General features: G+C 37.3%; 1 protein-coding gene across 1 annotated transcript in view; it reads left to right on the top strand.

Annotated features, from left to right (window-relative positions):
• LOC139712231 (leucine-rich repeat-containing protein 49-like) overlaps nt 1-17,301 on the top strand; it is a 51,641-nt gene that overhangs the window by 31,387 nt on the left and 2,953 nt on the right. The window contains exons 6-15 of the mRNA XM_071624069.1: nt 2,354-2,398; nt 6,401-6,506; nt 7,068-7,271; nt 7,683-7,893; nt 8,978-9,039; nt 9,951-10,098; nt 13,203-13,286; nt 13,988-14,148; nt 14,752-14,880; nt 16,322-16,523. Of these exons, the coding sequence (XP_071480170.1) occupies nt 2,354-2,398; nt 6,401-6,506; nt 7,068-7,271; nt 7,683-7,893; nt 8,978-9,039; nt 9,951-10,098; nt 13,203-13,286; nt 13,988-14,148; nt 14,752-14,880; nt 16,322-16,523 (1,352 nt within the window). The remainder of the gene's footprint in view (nt 1-2,353; nt 2,399-6,400; nt 6,507-7,067; nt 7,272-7,682; nt 7,894-8,977; nt 9,040-9,950; nt 10,099-13,202; nt 13,287-13,987; nt 14,149-14,751; nt 14,881-16,321; nt 16,524-17,301) is intronic.

Raw genomic sequence — 17,301 nt, 5'->3', positions numbered from 1 at the left:
TTTACTGACACATGAAAGAGAATACAGTAATTAAATATGTGCAGGAGTAGGGTGCACCCTGAGTATTAGTATGTCATGCTATAGATCATGTGTTTCAATGGTAGCTTGACTGTGTATCTGTTTTTATTGTTTTTAGGCAGCTTTTGTCACCATCTTTTACACCCGTGTGACTGTTTATATCAGAACACTTCCTTTGTCAACTTGAAAATGAGTCTGAAGTGCCTGCAATGCACTGGTATGGTTTTCTTTTAGCCACTATTTTTGTCTCACTAATAGATAAATTCTCCTTTTAGTGAGTACTTTAATTTTGCTGTGCATTTAATGTCATATTAGAGTGTATTATAGTTTGCGGACTGTAGTCTTGTGCGAGTGTTTGTAAGCCATGCACACAAATACAAAATGAACCGAAAAGGACTTTTTAAATCTTTTTTTTTTCTTCATGTAACAAAGCAGGGATTCCTGGGTGTTATTGGAAAATTTATCGTTTGTATGATTTCATTATTTTAAAGGTTTAGTATTAAATCCAAAAATAAAATAAGGTTTGTTATTCTGAAGGTTTGGTAATCTGAAAATAAAAAGTTTCATTATTATTTCAAAAGTTTAGTGAATCTGAAAATGAAATAAAGTTTGTAAAGTTTGTTTGTGAAGGTTTCTTTATCTAGAAATTCATAGAAGGTCCATTATTTGGAAGGTTTGTCAGCACACACCTTCGTGCCATTTTTGGATTTACAAACCTTTTGGAAAACAAACATTACCACCATAGATGTACAGCTGTACGATACCATGATACAAATTAATTCTGATATTAACCTATTTCAAAGTGATATAAGTGTAATAACATGCTGTTTGATACCGTCAGAGGAGAACTTATCCAAGAGAGAGATGTATCTAAAAGTTATGTGGTCATTGTGATAAGATCATGAAACATTGAAGAGTATCAAGACATAAAGATTTATGACATACATTGTAGTACCAGTTTTATTCTTCAAAGAAACACTGTAATCCTGTTATTGTGCTGTCAATAGACTGTTATTTTCACAGTCCATGATATTTTATGCATAGATGCTCTTACCTTCTTCTTTTTTCAGTGTAGGCACCCATACTATGTTTTTGATATTCACATATTCAGATACTCATATATTCCAAAACAGAATGAGTCAATACCTTGGTGTAAATTTTGAGAATGAAAAGACAAACTGACAGAAGGCAGTATTATTACTATCCCTATTTGAGAAGCAAAATGAGCAATGTCCAATTGTATAGACAGTAAATAGTGTATTTGTGTTGCTGGAGGCAATATTTTGGCAAGTTTATATCTTGAATATCATTCAAACCTTTAAATAAAACCACTCTGAAAGATATGACTTACACAGTGTATAGCCTATTGTATGTGGCCATACTTTTTCACATTCTATTCTAAACTTCACTTTGATTTTCACTAAAAATGCTGTTTGTGTTCAAAGGTTTTAGAGGTTTAAATTTTGTGTGTCAAATAAACTTTCCTCTGCATTCTATGCCATTTATTTCTGTCTGTTTTATTTCAGTTCAAAAGAATACTGAATGTTGCCTTCCAAATCAGCAAAAATTTTCTTCCAAGTCTTTGTGAATAGCTATCCTTTTTGAGATCTTCTTTTGTTAACTTCTTTGGCCTAACTGTAACATGTATAGCAGCCATCATAAATCATCCGGGATATAGCTATGGCTTATTTTTTTTTCTTTTTTTTGCCTTGAGATTCCTAACATATTTGACGTCTGTTGCTAATCTTTGAAAATTTAGATATGATGAGATATGTATGGATGAGTTTTTTTTTTTTTTTTTTTTTTTTTTTTTTTTTTTTTAGACGATGTCTTACAAATCAATCCTCTCTTACAAATGCAATTTTCAGGGGAGTGCACAAAGTATGAATGTGCGTGAAGTTTTCTTTGACCAGACTTTTTTTTTTCATTTCCTAAGTATGTACTGTGAATCGCACACATAATCAGAATCATTGTAATTAAACTTTATTGAAATCACAGTGTGAAATCTGTACTTTCTTTTTGAAACAAGCATATCATGTGAAGCACACAGCCTGTGTATTTTGTGTTCTGTCCAGCACACATACTGTCAAAGTTGTTCCACCAAGTTTTTCGCAAAGTTTTTTGCAAGTGCCACTTTTTTGTTTCTACTGCTGCACATATTTTCCCCCAGAAGCTGTCAAATTGGTAGCTGTTGTTGTTGTTTTGACTTCAGTATTTTTTGTGATGGTACACTTTTCTTTTGCAGTGCACAGAATGCACTTTTTTTTGTCATAAACTCATGTAACCCTTTTTACCCTCGCTCCTGATTGGCTGTACCTCTCCCCACTGTTTGCAGACTTGGGTTCCCCGAACCAGCCCTCTGTTCGCCCACAGAATTCAGGTACTGGTATTGGTGATGTGCTCACTCGTATCATATCAGATGAAATGTCTGGTATGCCGCACCTCTGTATGGTAGCATGCATGTCTTCTCATGTTTTGTAAGTTGTGTAATGTTCTCTGTGCATGAATGTTCAATATATCCATCCTGTATAAGCTCATGTGCTATACATATTCAAAAGTGTGACTCTTCTCTAGGTAACATTTTGTTACCACCATATCATGGTATATCAATATGTCATCAGCATTTAATACCAAAAGGTCCATATAGAAGTCCATGATATATAGAGACCTTTATTATTGCATGCCACCAATATCATTATCCATTCATTTTCTCTTGATATCTTCATTTTTGAGTGAAGACTATTATATATGCAGGATGACTGCCTGCCTCATTACCATATGGCAAATACAGCCTTTTCATTCACCCACTATATTGCCACCATAAGTATTTAGAATATAACACACATATACTCTTTTTTTTTAAATCCATTCTATTCTGTTCATCAATGTACATACAGCTGTGTGTATAATATGAGATGTTGCCTTTGACATGAGGGGTTTCCATCTGAAATCATTCTGCATATACTGTAAAAGTGGACATTTTCTTATGTTTTACTTGTATTATGGATATAAGTGGATATACTTTTTGAGGAAATTTTCGTGCTCTGCCAAGTAAAATGAATTTTGTGTGTTTTTGATTTCGTGGAATCTTGACATTACATAGTGGTTACATATAACAAGCAAAGGTATTTGTGTACTTTTATTTTCACATTAGTTTCTGGTAGCACAAAATGCGCATAAATTTCCGCATTGCAAAAACTCCCACTTTTACAGTAGATATCAGCAGCCACCAAGGACAAATGTAATACCAAGGACAAATAATGCAATTACTAAATACTTTCAGATGTACAGCATTGTGTCAAAAAAAAAGAAAAAAAAGAAATGATATGAATGCCTTGGATACTTTAAACAAGGTAATGCACTCTATCAAATTAGATGAACAGTGAAGTTAGCTTCGTGTAATTTTCATCTCATCAAGGCCAAAGAATGTACACTGTAGACAAAAGTGGCATGATGATGAATATTTAGCTGATTGAGTTGATACAATCGTGCATGATGTGCTGTGTGTTTGTTATGGCACCCGTCTTCAGTACTAGGCCTTCATTCATGATCTACGTAATGACAGGTTTTTATCGCCTCAAAGTGGAGCTGGATTCAAAGGGATGAATAGGCTTGATTGTACAAAGAGTTGAAGCAACGTTTTTAACCCCCATCTTCAATTTGTAACTTGTACAGGAGGACACATGCCAGTGTAGGGGACTACTAGTATACAAAAACATGGCGTGTCTTTATATGTGCGTATAAATACACTGATGCTTTACAACAGCGGGTCATGTGACTGCATCTGGTTTGATAGGTTTAGCTTTAGCTGTTATTCTAAACACATATGTACAATGCCATCGCAATGCATTTTAAGTTTGATGGAAAGAGCCCTGTTCACTAGATTAAGAACCTGTTGTGATGTGTAACAGTGTACATCTGTTGAGGCATAGCATGATAATCCCTGATGAGAATCTAGACTACTTTTTGTGTGCCTTCCATCTTCTGTCCCTTTCTCTGTCTCTGTCTCTCTTGCGCAGAGTTTGCATCTAGACTGTCTGACTAGAATGACATTTTTTTATTGTTGTTTTATTATAATTAGAGATCATCTATTGTGAGCATGTTTGAAGCACATTTTGTATATGTTGTAGTGTATTTACTGCACATGTAGGAGGGTTTTTCTCTTCAATGATACCCATTATAAACACTTGCAGTAAATGTTGAACTCTTCAACTAATGTTTAATTTTCAACTGAGATTATAGTGCATTGTTATTGCTCTGTGTGTGTTGCCATGCTATTTGATACTTTTGTTTGTCTAATTTCTTCATAATACACCAGGACCCTGTATATGTGTCATTTGTGTGATGACTGTGAGAAAGAAACCAATGTGAAAATTTTGTATAGATGAATAATTAGTGGTTGTTACTCATAAGTTACCTTGGCAACATTGAAGTATTTGAAAACAAAGATATATTCTAGGTCATCACCCAGTTCTGGCATCAATCATATACCATGCATGTGGTATATTTTGTTGTGCTTTTATTTCCACAAATTTTGTAAGTTGACTGATACTAACTGTATTGGCAAAATTAACTTACAAAGATATCACCTCCCATGACACAATTTCTTTGCATAAACAGAATTCTCGAGGGTAGGATATCGCTTGGATTTCTTCTTGAAAAGGGACAATATTTCTCATTCAATCAGTGTGGTTCTCAAATAGTAAATTCCACCACTTGTGTATAAATTGTGTTATCAACCCCAGTTTGGGAAAATATGATATTTGCAAAATAAATATGTCTTACACATTAAGCAGAGAGATGCACTCTTAGTGCAAGATGCTTAAAATGTAAATAATTATCACTGCTGATATTCATTTTCATGTGCCGGGTAGTTTATTGTTGTGAAACTGTGTGTCTTGCTTTCTCTGTGTATGAAATTTGATACGGTATTGTCCTTTACCAATGACAGCAATGGTAACGTGGCATATGAATATCATGTTATCTTATTCGAAAATGAATCGATGCAGTGTAAATCAATTTGAAAACAAAAATTATGGAATCTCAGCAAACGTGATTCATATCTTGTGCAAACCAGTTTGCGGTAAGTTTTCACACTTATCTGTAGTGCCTTCACTTTTTGTGTGATTTTTTGTTTTCATCATTATTTTTTTTTTCATGGTGATGGGATCAGTTATGTCATGATTTGCTGTGGCTTGAAGGCAAAGGGAGTGTCTCACTGAAAAGTCATTGTACCAAGAAGTTTATCAGTTCTAATGTACGTACATCATCACTTTACGAACGGGATTGAAATGTATCGTTAAATCAGTGTCTTTGTTTTGTGTACTCGTGCTTGTTATATATTATGTCCTTGTATTTTCAACAAGAATGCGGTACTGTAGAGTCCTGCATGGCTGCCATATTGTTATATATGGATGCATTTATTTACTTTATATTAGAGACCATTGCAAATATTTTATCTACACCATGTGGATTTACATTGATTAATGCTTTGAAACCCATCAAGACTCCTAAACCTTATTTTCTGTAGCTCAGTGCTGTATCTCTGTCTAAGAGTTGTTAATATTCATGATTCATATTTCACGAGGCAGAGTAAAATATTGCCTTTCATATTTACCCTCTGTCATTTGTAAACAAATGTTCAATTGCAGAATTTTCAAAATCCTCTCAATCGCTAAGTTTCTTTCAAATGACTGATTCTTCAATTAACAATACATTTCAGAATATCAAAGTTCTCTCTCTCTCGAATTGGCAAAATTGTGTAACTTCCATCTCTCAAAAAAAAGATACATCGTATAAATGTCAGAGATACTGATTTACTGATGGCAAAATTATTTCTGTAGCAATTAAGTTTCCCCAGAGGTTGATGGGTTAGAGCTGGGCATGAAAACAAGTTTCCTATTCAACCTAGTGCATGATAATTCCATCGACATCTTTTGAATGCATGCCACCTCTAGCTATACTCACTTTACAATGCTCGTTAAAAGTTAGCCCCTCATTCTCATATCATCCCCACAAGCATCTCCTTACTCATGCACATACACATATGATTCCCTGAGAGCTTGCAGAGGAATCATATTTCCAGACAAATGTCTCCTACTTCAGTTTGCTGTTGTTAGATTTGAGATGAGAACCCTTTTCAAAGTCCTTGAAACTGATCTCAACGTTAAGTGCATGATAAAGTTGAGCATGCACACAATGATGCATTTCCTTTTCCATAGCAAGGATGAAAATTCACCTGGCACATTGTAATTCCAACTTTTACTCTCATGGACCCATCTCTGTATCTATTCATTCATCAATCTCTTCTTCTTGTGGTACTGTTCATATTTTATAATGTAAACTTTTTGTCCACTTGCCTTCATGATATCTGTGTGTGTAGGTGACAGGGTGTTATTCACCGAGTCTCCATCAGTGCCTGGAGTGCCCGTTGTCTACAGAACACCGGAGGAGAGGAGTCTTAACCCCGACAGACTCAATCTTGACAGGTACAGTTATTGCCTTGCATGTTTTATCACGTTGCAATGAAATGCTTGCTGATGTTTAACCAGGGAAGATTTCCCCAGCAATGTTTATATCTGTCACAGAAGAACAGGTGTGTTTTATGCTGCTGTGTGATAATCTGGGGGGAGGGAAGGGGATGGACTAGCGAGAAGGATAGGAAATAGCTGTAGCCTGTTATACCTCATTTATATGTATGTACTGACATGATAGAACTTTTTTTTCTTTAATTATGAGCCCTTCCCTAATACCTCTCCTAGCTCTGTAGTTAGAGACTGATGGTATGCATCATTCGAGATGGGTAGGACAAGTAAAAAATACTTGTGTCATGAGCCCCATCTCCCTACCAGCATCCACACCGGTATCGTTGTGATGCCTTCCCTGGCAACCTCCACAAATTGAAAGTGATAGTAATGTACCATTCCAGGTGTGCAGGATCATCAAGTAACACTTGTGTCATAGGGGTGTGTGAGGGACCCCATCTCCCTGCCAGCATATTAACACTGGTATCTCTCTGTCTCTGATGCCTTCCCTGAACCACCTTGCAGGAGGAGGCTGACAGTGTGTCCCATCTTGGAGGGTGAGGACCACCTCCGGCTGCTCAACTTTCAGCACAACGGCATCCGCAGGATCGAGCGCCTGGCCACGCTGCGACGCCTCATCTTTCTAGATCTCTATGACAACCACATCGAGGCCATCTCTGGCCTGGAGACTCTGAGGTCCCTGAGGGTCCTCATGTTGGGGAAGAACAGGTAGGCAGGGGTCAATATGACTAGGAATGATGGAAGCATAGAGCATGACCCTTAACTCCTTTTTATGCATGTCTTTAATGCATGTGACAAGAAGACTGCCGTGATATTCTTAGGCACTTTCAGAGCATGTAAACCTGTCAGCTATGAAAGCAAACCAGTAGATGTGCTAAGTGGTAAGCACAGTATATTGAGGGTGCAGTTAGATGCAGCTTGAAGCATTTTCAGAAGCAAAAGGTCTTTCTGTGTATTTCCCTTGCTGAGGGTCCCACATGTGTAGTCATCACGTAGTTACATGGGGAAAACAGCATCAAACATTACTTTTCACATGATGTGATGTTTCATTCTTTTGGTGCTAACTTGTGTGATTATGATGGGCCATTTTTTATGTTTACTTCATATTTCATGACACAGAATTCAAAAGATTGAGAATCTCCAGAACCTATCCAAGCTGGACGTGCTGGATCTCCATGGCAACCGCATCACCAAGGTGGAGAATCTGGACCATCTGCAGGAGCTGCGGGTCTTGAATCTGGCGGGCAATGAAATTTGTACTGTGGAAAACCTGTGTGGCATGGATTCCCTAACAGAGCTCAACCTCAGACGGAATAAGATCTCGTCTGTGGTGAGTCTTACACCCCTTTTAGCTCAGACAATTTTTCAGCAGGTGCACCTGGGTGCATACAGAGAATTTCTTCAGTGTGAATTCACCCTTTGAATAATTCCCATTGAAACACTGATGAAAACTTGAGCTCAAGGTATCTTTCTCACCGCTCAGTTAACACCGATTGTTCAGTGGTGACTCTGGTCTAAAAAGTTCTCTGATTGAGAAATTCCAATGAATGTATTCATGCAGCCCAGCACTAAAGTGAATGCTGCTCTATAACTCTTGCTGTTAGGATGACATGCACACTCTGCAATCCAATAATGGTAGATTGGTTTTTACTTTTCGTGCTATCATCATGTTCGTATCAGGGTAATAAACCCCAAGGACAATTACCCCGCGGCTAAGTACTGGTTAGTGATAAGGTTAGAGTAAAGATAAGGGTTAGGGTTAGGTTTAGGGTTAGAGTTTGGGTAGAGTTAGGATTACGTTCAGGATTAGGACTTGGTTAGGGTCAGGGAAGGGTCTGGGGTAATTGTCCAGGGGGCAATTGCGCGAGAACCATCATGTTATCTGTCTGACAGGTAAGTGGAGAATTCCATCACTGATAATAAGTAGAATTCTCTTTTGTGGTCGCTGAAAGTTCAGTAGATAACCACAGGGTAAAGTTGATGAAAATGCAGATTATTAAAGGCACTCTGAAGATATTTTTTCACATTCCTAAATTATGGTTTTACAGGAAGATGTACATCCTGTGCCAGTTTGAAGTGTGAAATGTTCCAGGAAACTAAAATCTGGGCCTGTGTGGCCTCTTGCTGCTTTCCTACCAAAGTTATGCAGAAGGTTTCATGAGTTTATAGATGAGGGAATGTACATTTCCTAGATTATTTTTGTGACATTCCACAAAATAATGAGGAAGATTTGACAGCTGTTTTGCTTTGTTTTTGTTTTGTTTTTTGTTCTTATTGGTTTGTCGTTTTATTTCATGTTCCATTAGAGGAGTATGTTCATGTTAGTAGGAGAGCCCAGTGTACTTGCACTTCTCTTCAAAATTATTTTGATGCCCGTTTGATGAAAGTTCTTGAATATGTCTTTATTTCAACAGACCGATGTAGATACATTACCCAATCTGCAGAGACTCTTTCTGAGCTTCAACCTCATCACAAGGTACGGGTTATTTTGTGGACTTCAGACGTACACTGTAGTACACATTTGTAACACAATAGCACAAAGAGGTTGAATCATAGAACCTGAATTCAAATGTGCAGTAATAAGATTGAAATGTTGTATCACAATACAACTCAATCATGATACAATACTGTACTTCCATTCTTGACCGTTCTGCTCAGAGAGACAATTTGTTTTGGTGTGATTCTTCAGGGCCCCATTTCATAAAAGGTTGATACGATAACAACTCTTGCTGGAATGGCAATTGTCATGGTAACGACAAGAATCCAGCTTCCTGATTGGCTGTTGCTATTGGAAGTTGCCATTCCAGCAAGAGTTGACATCCCAACACCTTTTATGAAACGGGGCCCTGGACATACTCCTATGTTTAAATCATTACATTGGTTACCAATCGAACGAGGCGTTGAATTCAAAATCTTGCATTCTGTTTTTGATTGTGTACAAGGTTTTGCCCCTCAATATAATGCATCATTAGTGGACAATATACCACCCTGATTGATCACTTAGGTCAGCAGACTTTGGTATACATGTGGTCCCTACGTATAATACATTTTTTAGGAGGGTGTCTTTGTGCATGCTTGGCCATTGATGTGGAATTCATCGCCACCTTACATAAGAAATGTGTCATTGAAAATGAGTTGAAAAATTACTTGTTTCTTCATTTTTATTTTTATTTTTCCTGTTTCTGTAATATCTTTGTCCTTTCATCTCTGAGTACTCCATCAGCATTTCATTCTATGGATTTGGCACAGTATGATTGCAAATATTGTTATTATTATTTTTATTATAATCTTAGTACATTACTGTGTGCTGTTTTTCATTCATTCATTCATTCATTCATTCATTCGATCATTCATTCATTTTTTCATTCATTTTTGTTTTTTGTATAGTTTTGATGATGTGGCATGCCTTTCGGACTCAACATCCCTGACGGAGGTCTCACTGGATGGCAATCCATTTTGCCAAGACATGTCTTACAAACCGACTGTGATACGCAATATGAACTACCTCAAGCAGCTGGATATGAAGAAGATCACAGTGAGTGAAGATGTTTTATGTAGAGAGCCACTTTTCCAGTTTGGAAACAGGACGTGAACTAAACAAAGCAAATTTGACTACTCGCAATATTGTCAAAAGGTCCTCATTTGAGAAAAATTAGACTTGGTAAATATATGGTGTATACATGAATTTGAGTATAATTCTCTATGCTTTCATGTGTATCGTGCAGAAGTGATGTATGCTGCTGAACTTTCATAGAATGAGATTGATCGGTTGACCAAGACATTTTCTGGTGGTAATGTCAGTACAAATTGTTTGATGCCAAGAATGAGAGATACAGTAGACCTCGCCTAAGTCGACATCGCATAAGTCGACAACTCGCTTAAGTCGACACAATAAAAAAGTCCCGATTTTTGCCTTTGTTATTCCTTGAAAATTTCCTCGTTTTAGTCGACATTTATAAGTCGACAACTCGCGTAAGTCGACCTGATTTTTCAGTGCCAACTGAGCTGAAATACGTGTTAATTCCCTCGTCTAAGTCGACATAATTTTTCGCTCAAAATCTTATCGCCATTTTCTGAAAAAGAATTGTTTTCCCGCTCCGATTCGCTGTGTTTCTACTCGGTAATTCGCTAGTGTATGGCGCGGTAGCGTTCGCGCCATGCGTCCATTGTCTTGTATGCCAGAATATAGAAAGGACATACACTCATTTACACTGGAGCATTGCATGTAGTACCCAAGACAGTTCACTTTACCCCTTTTCTCCCTCTCGTTTTTCTCAAAACGCACAAATTTTGTACACTTGCACTGTATATGTCCCAGTAGGTATTCATTATCCGAACATGAAATAGGTGTTTTTGTATTATTTGTATATTCTAACGTTGATTATTCCGAAGCGGTATTAAAACCAGGGCCCTTTCTAAAAAGATTTATTACAATGCAACTAATAATGCAACTCAAAAAATCAAATGCAGGTGTATCAAATCACACGCAACTTTTGCATTTAAACGCAAGTGCGTTGCTGAAAAGACTTGCGTTTGATAATCATATGAAACTAGAAAATGAACCTGAAACTCAATTGCGTTTAAACACAATTCTAACAATCAAATGCAAGTCAATCAAATCACACGCAACGATGTATTTAAACACAAGAGCGTTGCAGAGAAGACTTGCGGTTTTTATACGAAACTAGAAACTGCATTTAAATACATCTCTATACATCTACGGAAGTGCGTTATTGTTGAAAAGACTTGCATTACTTTTTTCATTTCGTAAGCAAAATTAGAAATTAAACGCAACTCTGAAAATCAAATGCAAGTCCATCAAATCACATGGAACGCTGAAAAGACTTGCGTTTGATAACCACACGAAACTAGAAAATTGTATCACACGGAACGCTGAAAGACTTGCGTTTGATAATCATACGATACTAGAAAATTGTAGGGAACGTTTTTTTTTTTTAACTCAATTGCGTTTAAAGGCAACTCTAAAAATCAAATGCAAGTCCAACAAATCACGTAACGCTGTATTTAAACGTATATGAGCGTTGCAGAGAAGACTTGCGGTTTTTGTACGAAACTATAAGAAATTGCGTTTAAACGCATCTCTAAACATCTACGGAAGTGTGTTATTGTTTAAAACACTTATCGTAAGCAAAATTAAAAATTAAACGCAATTCTGAAAATCAAATACAAGTCCATCAAATCACACAGAACGCTGAAAAGACTTACGTTTGATAATCACACAAAACTGGAAAATTATATGAAATTTAAACTTAATCGCGTTTAAACGCAACTCTTAAAATCAAATGCAAGTCCGTCAAATCACAAGCAACGCTGTATTTAAAACGCAAGAGCGTTGCAGAAAAGACTTGCGGTTCTTGTCCGAAACTAGAAACTGCATTTAAACGCATAAAAATGTACGGAAGTGCGTTATTGTTGAAAAGGCTCGCATTATTTTTCTATTTCGTAACGGAACTTAGTCTGCACTTGCAGGGGAAAGACATCGCAACATTTACACGTTTCAAACTACCGAAACGCATGCTGCTTCACAATGTCAATGAAAAAAATGACAACGAATTATTGTTAAAGTTCGCTATGCCGAAGTTTTAAATCTCAGTCCAAAGTTAAATTAGTCCGACAATGGTAAGAGGTTTGTTTTTGCGAAGGTTATAGTAGTCCGAAAGATGTTGTTTTCGGATGAACAAACTTTTCTTCTTCTTTTTATTTCAGACGGGCCCGCGCCGTATAGAGCGGTTATGTTGCGAATCGGAGCGCGAGAACAATTCATTTTCAGAGTATGGCAATACAAATTTAAGCAGAACAAATATGGCGACTTAGGGAAGGAAAATCACACATATATCAACTCGGTCGGCACTGAAAAATAATCTCGACAGAATCATGCGAAATCACACGCATATCTTCCCAGCAACGCACTTGAATTTAAATCGCAAAGTTTAATGCAATTTTGGGGGATTTGCCTTTGATATTTCAAATCAAGTTTAAAACGTTAAGTGTCTACAAACGGGCCTAGGTTTCCGATCCCGCTCTCTAGTCTCTGAAAATCTCTCTAGAGATTTGGGAATTGTGCGTTGTCGTTACTAACCCGCGCAAGATTTATGCATGAACTAAAACATTATTGTTGCTCATGTCAGTAGGCATGTTTTGGCGGCAAAAGGAAAGATATGGGTACCGATCCGCATCGTGATCCAAATCTTACTACATGTATGTACAGGGGAAATTAATTTTCATTTATAAGTCGACAAAATGTCGACTTACGCGTAAGTCGACATTCGCGTAAGTCGACGTGTTTTGCTCAGTCCCGATTATGTCGACTTACTCGAGGTTGACTGTATTTTCACAAAGGGGGGGGGGGGGGTAAGAGATGAAAAACAATGAGGTCGTGAGGAAAAACTTGCCCTTAGAGTAATTAGAAATGATACTGATTTCTTGTGGACAGATTTAAGTGAATGTGGAGTGAGCTGTAATGACCGCGTATGATCTGTCAATAACAATAACATTAATGCAGGCTATTATTTAAAAAAAAAAAGTGTCTGCATGATGGCCCAGCACAGGCTCTGCTGTAATATGGAGTATCATGATGCAATTAAGCCGTGAACAACAAGATTTCTTTTTGCACCCCAGGAGGAGGAGAGGAAGGCAGCAATGGCAGTGATAAAGAAGGAGGAGCAGAAGAAGCGGGAACTCAACAGGATTGCAGTTCTCAGAGTGAGTTGGTGCTTTGGCTTCATGGCTTGTGTTAAAAAGTCTCCCCATCAATATTTCACACTGAGGATGTACTGCCTGTTTCAGTCATAAATCTCAAATATGAACTCAAACTCAAAGATATCTTTAGGTCTAGATAGGTGTCCTCATATTTGTTGTTGATTATGATACATAAAGCTAACAAAAAGCAGAAAATAAAAAAGCTGTCAGTCAGTCACATTGTGAAGAAGTAAGAGAAATATTCCGGGATAAATTTTCCAAAAATAAATAACTCAATAGCATGATAATGGATGGTGATGTCAATAATGGAACTTGGGTTGTCGTGTGTCTCAAGTACAAAGTGTAAAGACAAATGTTTGTTAACAAAGTTTTCTGCCAAAACTCAGGTGACATTTCATTTCACTTCATTCCTTTATTTAAGCATGGCACATACTTAGTCCAGGGACTGTTCTTACAGAGGTCCATGTGGATAAAATACAACGTGAAATGTATCAGAAATGAAAACAGAGCTCATACATAAAAAAAACAAAGAAAACAGACAAACATGGTGATGAGTATAATGTAAACTACTCTACATATCTAGACAAAAACAAACTAACAAAAATGCACACCCACAGAGCAAATTGTCAAGAATGTTCCTGGCATCAATCACCTTCAGTAAACTGACCATAGCAAATGTCCTGTGTCTCTCTGACATTGTCCAGGAAAAGCGGAGACTTGCCATCAAGAATGCAGCCAGGCAGTGGGAGGCTTCGAAGAGTACAGCCATGGCCAAGACTTCCCGTCTTCAACCAAGGCCCATTTATGGTGGGGGAGAGAGGGGTGGGGAGAGTGATCCGACCACGCCCATTGACAGCAGACCCGGGTGAGGCCACCACCGGTGTTGGCGTAAAGACAAGACAGACGATACAAAAAAAACTGACATTACCAGTGGCGGATCCAGAGGGGTGCGCACCGGGCGGGCGCCCCCTCTTTATTTTTGTTAAAACAAAAGAAATAAAAAAGAAAAAAATGGAGGGGGGGGGGGAGGGTGCCATGTGCCCCTTTAATTTTGCAAAGGTGCCCCTGCTTTACGGAATTCCTGGATCCGCCCCTATTTGATATTCACATGATTATAGCGTATCTCATATTATTAACTATGTGCAAATGATGTCATACAAAGTTTGCTGGCAACATGTGGTTGAAATAAGAATTCAAGATGCTTTTTAGAATGAAATTTACAAGTTAATTAATTTGGCATTAACTCTGTTCATGTGCTTACAAACAGACTTCCTGAAACATTCTTCATTGTATTGAAATTAACATGTAGTCTCTAGTAGACATTTATATTGGTCAGAAACACCACCGCAGTCAATCAATTCACTTATAGGTAATGATACAGTATCATTCCGTGAAAAGGAATATGCAGAAAGAGTTTTGGTCCTGATGTATAATGGATCATTTTTTTTCTTCCTTTTTTAATCCAAAGGTCAAGTGAGACAGGGTCAGAGAGAGTCCATTCTGTTGACCTCTTGGAGGATGAAAGGAACTCATCACGACCTTCGACCCGGTCAGATTCCAGGACCAGAAAAGCTCCAACTCCAGATCTTTTGGCCAAGTGAGTGCTTCCTTTAATCACGCAGAAGGATATATGTATATCTTTTTTTTTGTTATATTGTTCATTAGTGAAATCCTGTATGCTGACTGGGCTACATAGCATGATTTGACCAAACATAGCATTGCTATCTTGAAGACAAAATTCCGGTTGAGAAAAATGTGCCAAACCATGACTTCATATTCATGGTATATCTATCTGTAGCATATATAAAGTATATAAAGTATATAAAGTGTTATCTGTATCAGCCTCATAGACTGTTGTGTGTAATCACAGCCACTTTGTGCGGTACACTGCATGATTGTCTCGGCTGCAGTACTGTAAATGCACAAATTTCGTGGTGCATTGATTTTTGTGCATTTTGCGCATCTTTTGGCCAGTGCGAATGGGTTGACAATCCTGCAGCCCGATTTCAAGAACCTGTGAATATGTTTTTGAGCTGCTCAGTGCGGAAAATTAATCACATGAAATTATGGACGTTTACAGTATGCAAACAAACAACAAAGCAAGAGGAATATTTATTGTAAGCGAAAATGTTTAGAAATTTTATTTCAAAAGATGTGTTTGAGGATGTAAAACAAATGTAGCATGTATTATTTCAAGCCTCTAGTAAAATTATTCATTCCTCGGTGACAGAAATTGCACTATTTTCTATAGGGCTGCACCCCTCAGAAAATACAAAAATTGAGGAAGATCAGACAATCCATTCAAAAGCTATGAATTTTTAAAGTTTCATTACTGCCATCATTGGATGAGAAGACTACAACAGTTTGTGACAGGATTGGAGTATTGACGATATGAGGAAAATATAAAGAGAATTCCACAAAATTTGATTTTTTTTTTTTTTTTTTTTAGATGAGAAGTACACATTCCCTCGACTTGTCTCTGACACATGCTAAGGGTTATTATTCCTGCTGCTTTCTGAAAGAGGCAAGTCAAGTGCTCTTTCATTTTGCTAGAAATATAAAAATGAATGAATTCTATTTTATATTTTCTTTATATCATTGTCTTGCAGTGACATCACAAACTGTTGTAGTCTTCTCATCCAGCAATAGCAGCACTTAAACTTTGAAAATTCATAACTTTTAGATGGATCATCAAATTTTCCTCAAACTTTCACTAATGTATTCTACTGATATTACTGCATTCATTCAATCCACACATTTATTTGAGTGAACTTGTCCTTCCTCTTTTTCTCTCAATTTGGCAAGCTGTAGTGTTCTGCTCTGTTTCTCTACGGATGTATTGAATTTCAACACTTCCATCTCATCTTTTACCAATCAAGATGCACGGTAGAATTCTGAGTTGCCAGTTTAATGAGAACAAGACAATCATTTTTTGCAGCAAAATTTTCCTCCAGGAGTTGACTGGTTAAAGACTAGCAAACCATTGTCATGTGATCAGCACAGATGATGCAAAATATTATCATCTTTCCCATCACCAGCATCACTGACGAAGTCTGTCACCTGGCCGAGCTGGAAGGGGATACGCTCCACCTGTATGGGCCAGGGTCCCTCGAGGCACTGGATAAGAACTGGGGCATCCAGGCGGCCGGCTCCATCACCACCATCGCCATCAACTTCATCGACTTTAATCTCATCGCCAGGCACCTCCACAAGATCCGCATCAGGTTCCCGAATGTTTCGGTAAGGACGCTGTCTCTTTTTCTTTCTTTTTTTGTATCTCTGAATGTAGTATCTCTGAACATCTACAGAAAGTAGATATTTAGCATCTCGCTGCAAATGTCCGTTTGGATTCAAAATGTTCACTTGATATGAAAGATCAAATTCGAAATGAATGTATTGGTAGAATTTATTGTTATGTTCGAGACATTAGCTTTTAGTTTGATATAATGACAACAAGCCCATTCAAACATTTTGTGATATCAAATTGATACGGCCCTATGATGGTCATACAAGGGGCAAGGATTTTCAGATTTAGATTAAAATTCAGATTCATCTGGTATAAACTGTGATGGAATATGGACATTTTGTTTCCATTGACATTTTTACAATAAAAGTACAATAACAAATCACATTAGATATACCAGTTGGTGTACACCCTTCATATGTCCCATCTAAATTCTTTTGAATTGCTCTGTATATTGGAAACATTCCTTCATAGGTAAAGTGTGTGTGTGTGTGTGTGTGTTTTTATTTCAAGTGTCCTTTATATAGAGATGATGTGCAAATGGGTCAGTGTACAGTTCATAATCCAAGTAAAATTACAATGTGCTTTAATTCTTTATTTTGTTTCAGTGTTGTTCCAAAACATTTGCAAGTGAATGATACAATATTATGGAGACATATTGTAAGTGCTAAAGGGACTCTTACTTTTTTTGATTTAATTCTCTTCTCATATCCTTGTTGTTGTTTCCTGCACTCTTTGCTTATTCTTTCCTTAGGTATTACGTTTGTGTTTATT

This window comes from Diadema antillarum, unplaced genomic scaffold, assembly GCF_040938485.1.
Source record: "Diadema antillarum isolate AM-2024a unplaced genomic scaffold, OU_Dant_1.0 seq00001774_RagTag, whole genome shotgun sequence".
NCBI classification, from domain to species: Eukaryota; Metazoa; Echinodermata; class Echinoidea; order Diadematoida; family Diadematidae; genus Diadema; species Diadema antillarum.
The sequence above is the reverse complement of the archived record's forward strand: the minus strand, read 5'-3'. Positions and strand labels throughout refer to the sequence as shown.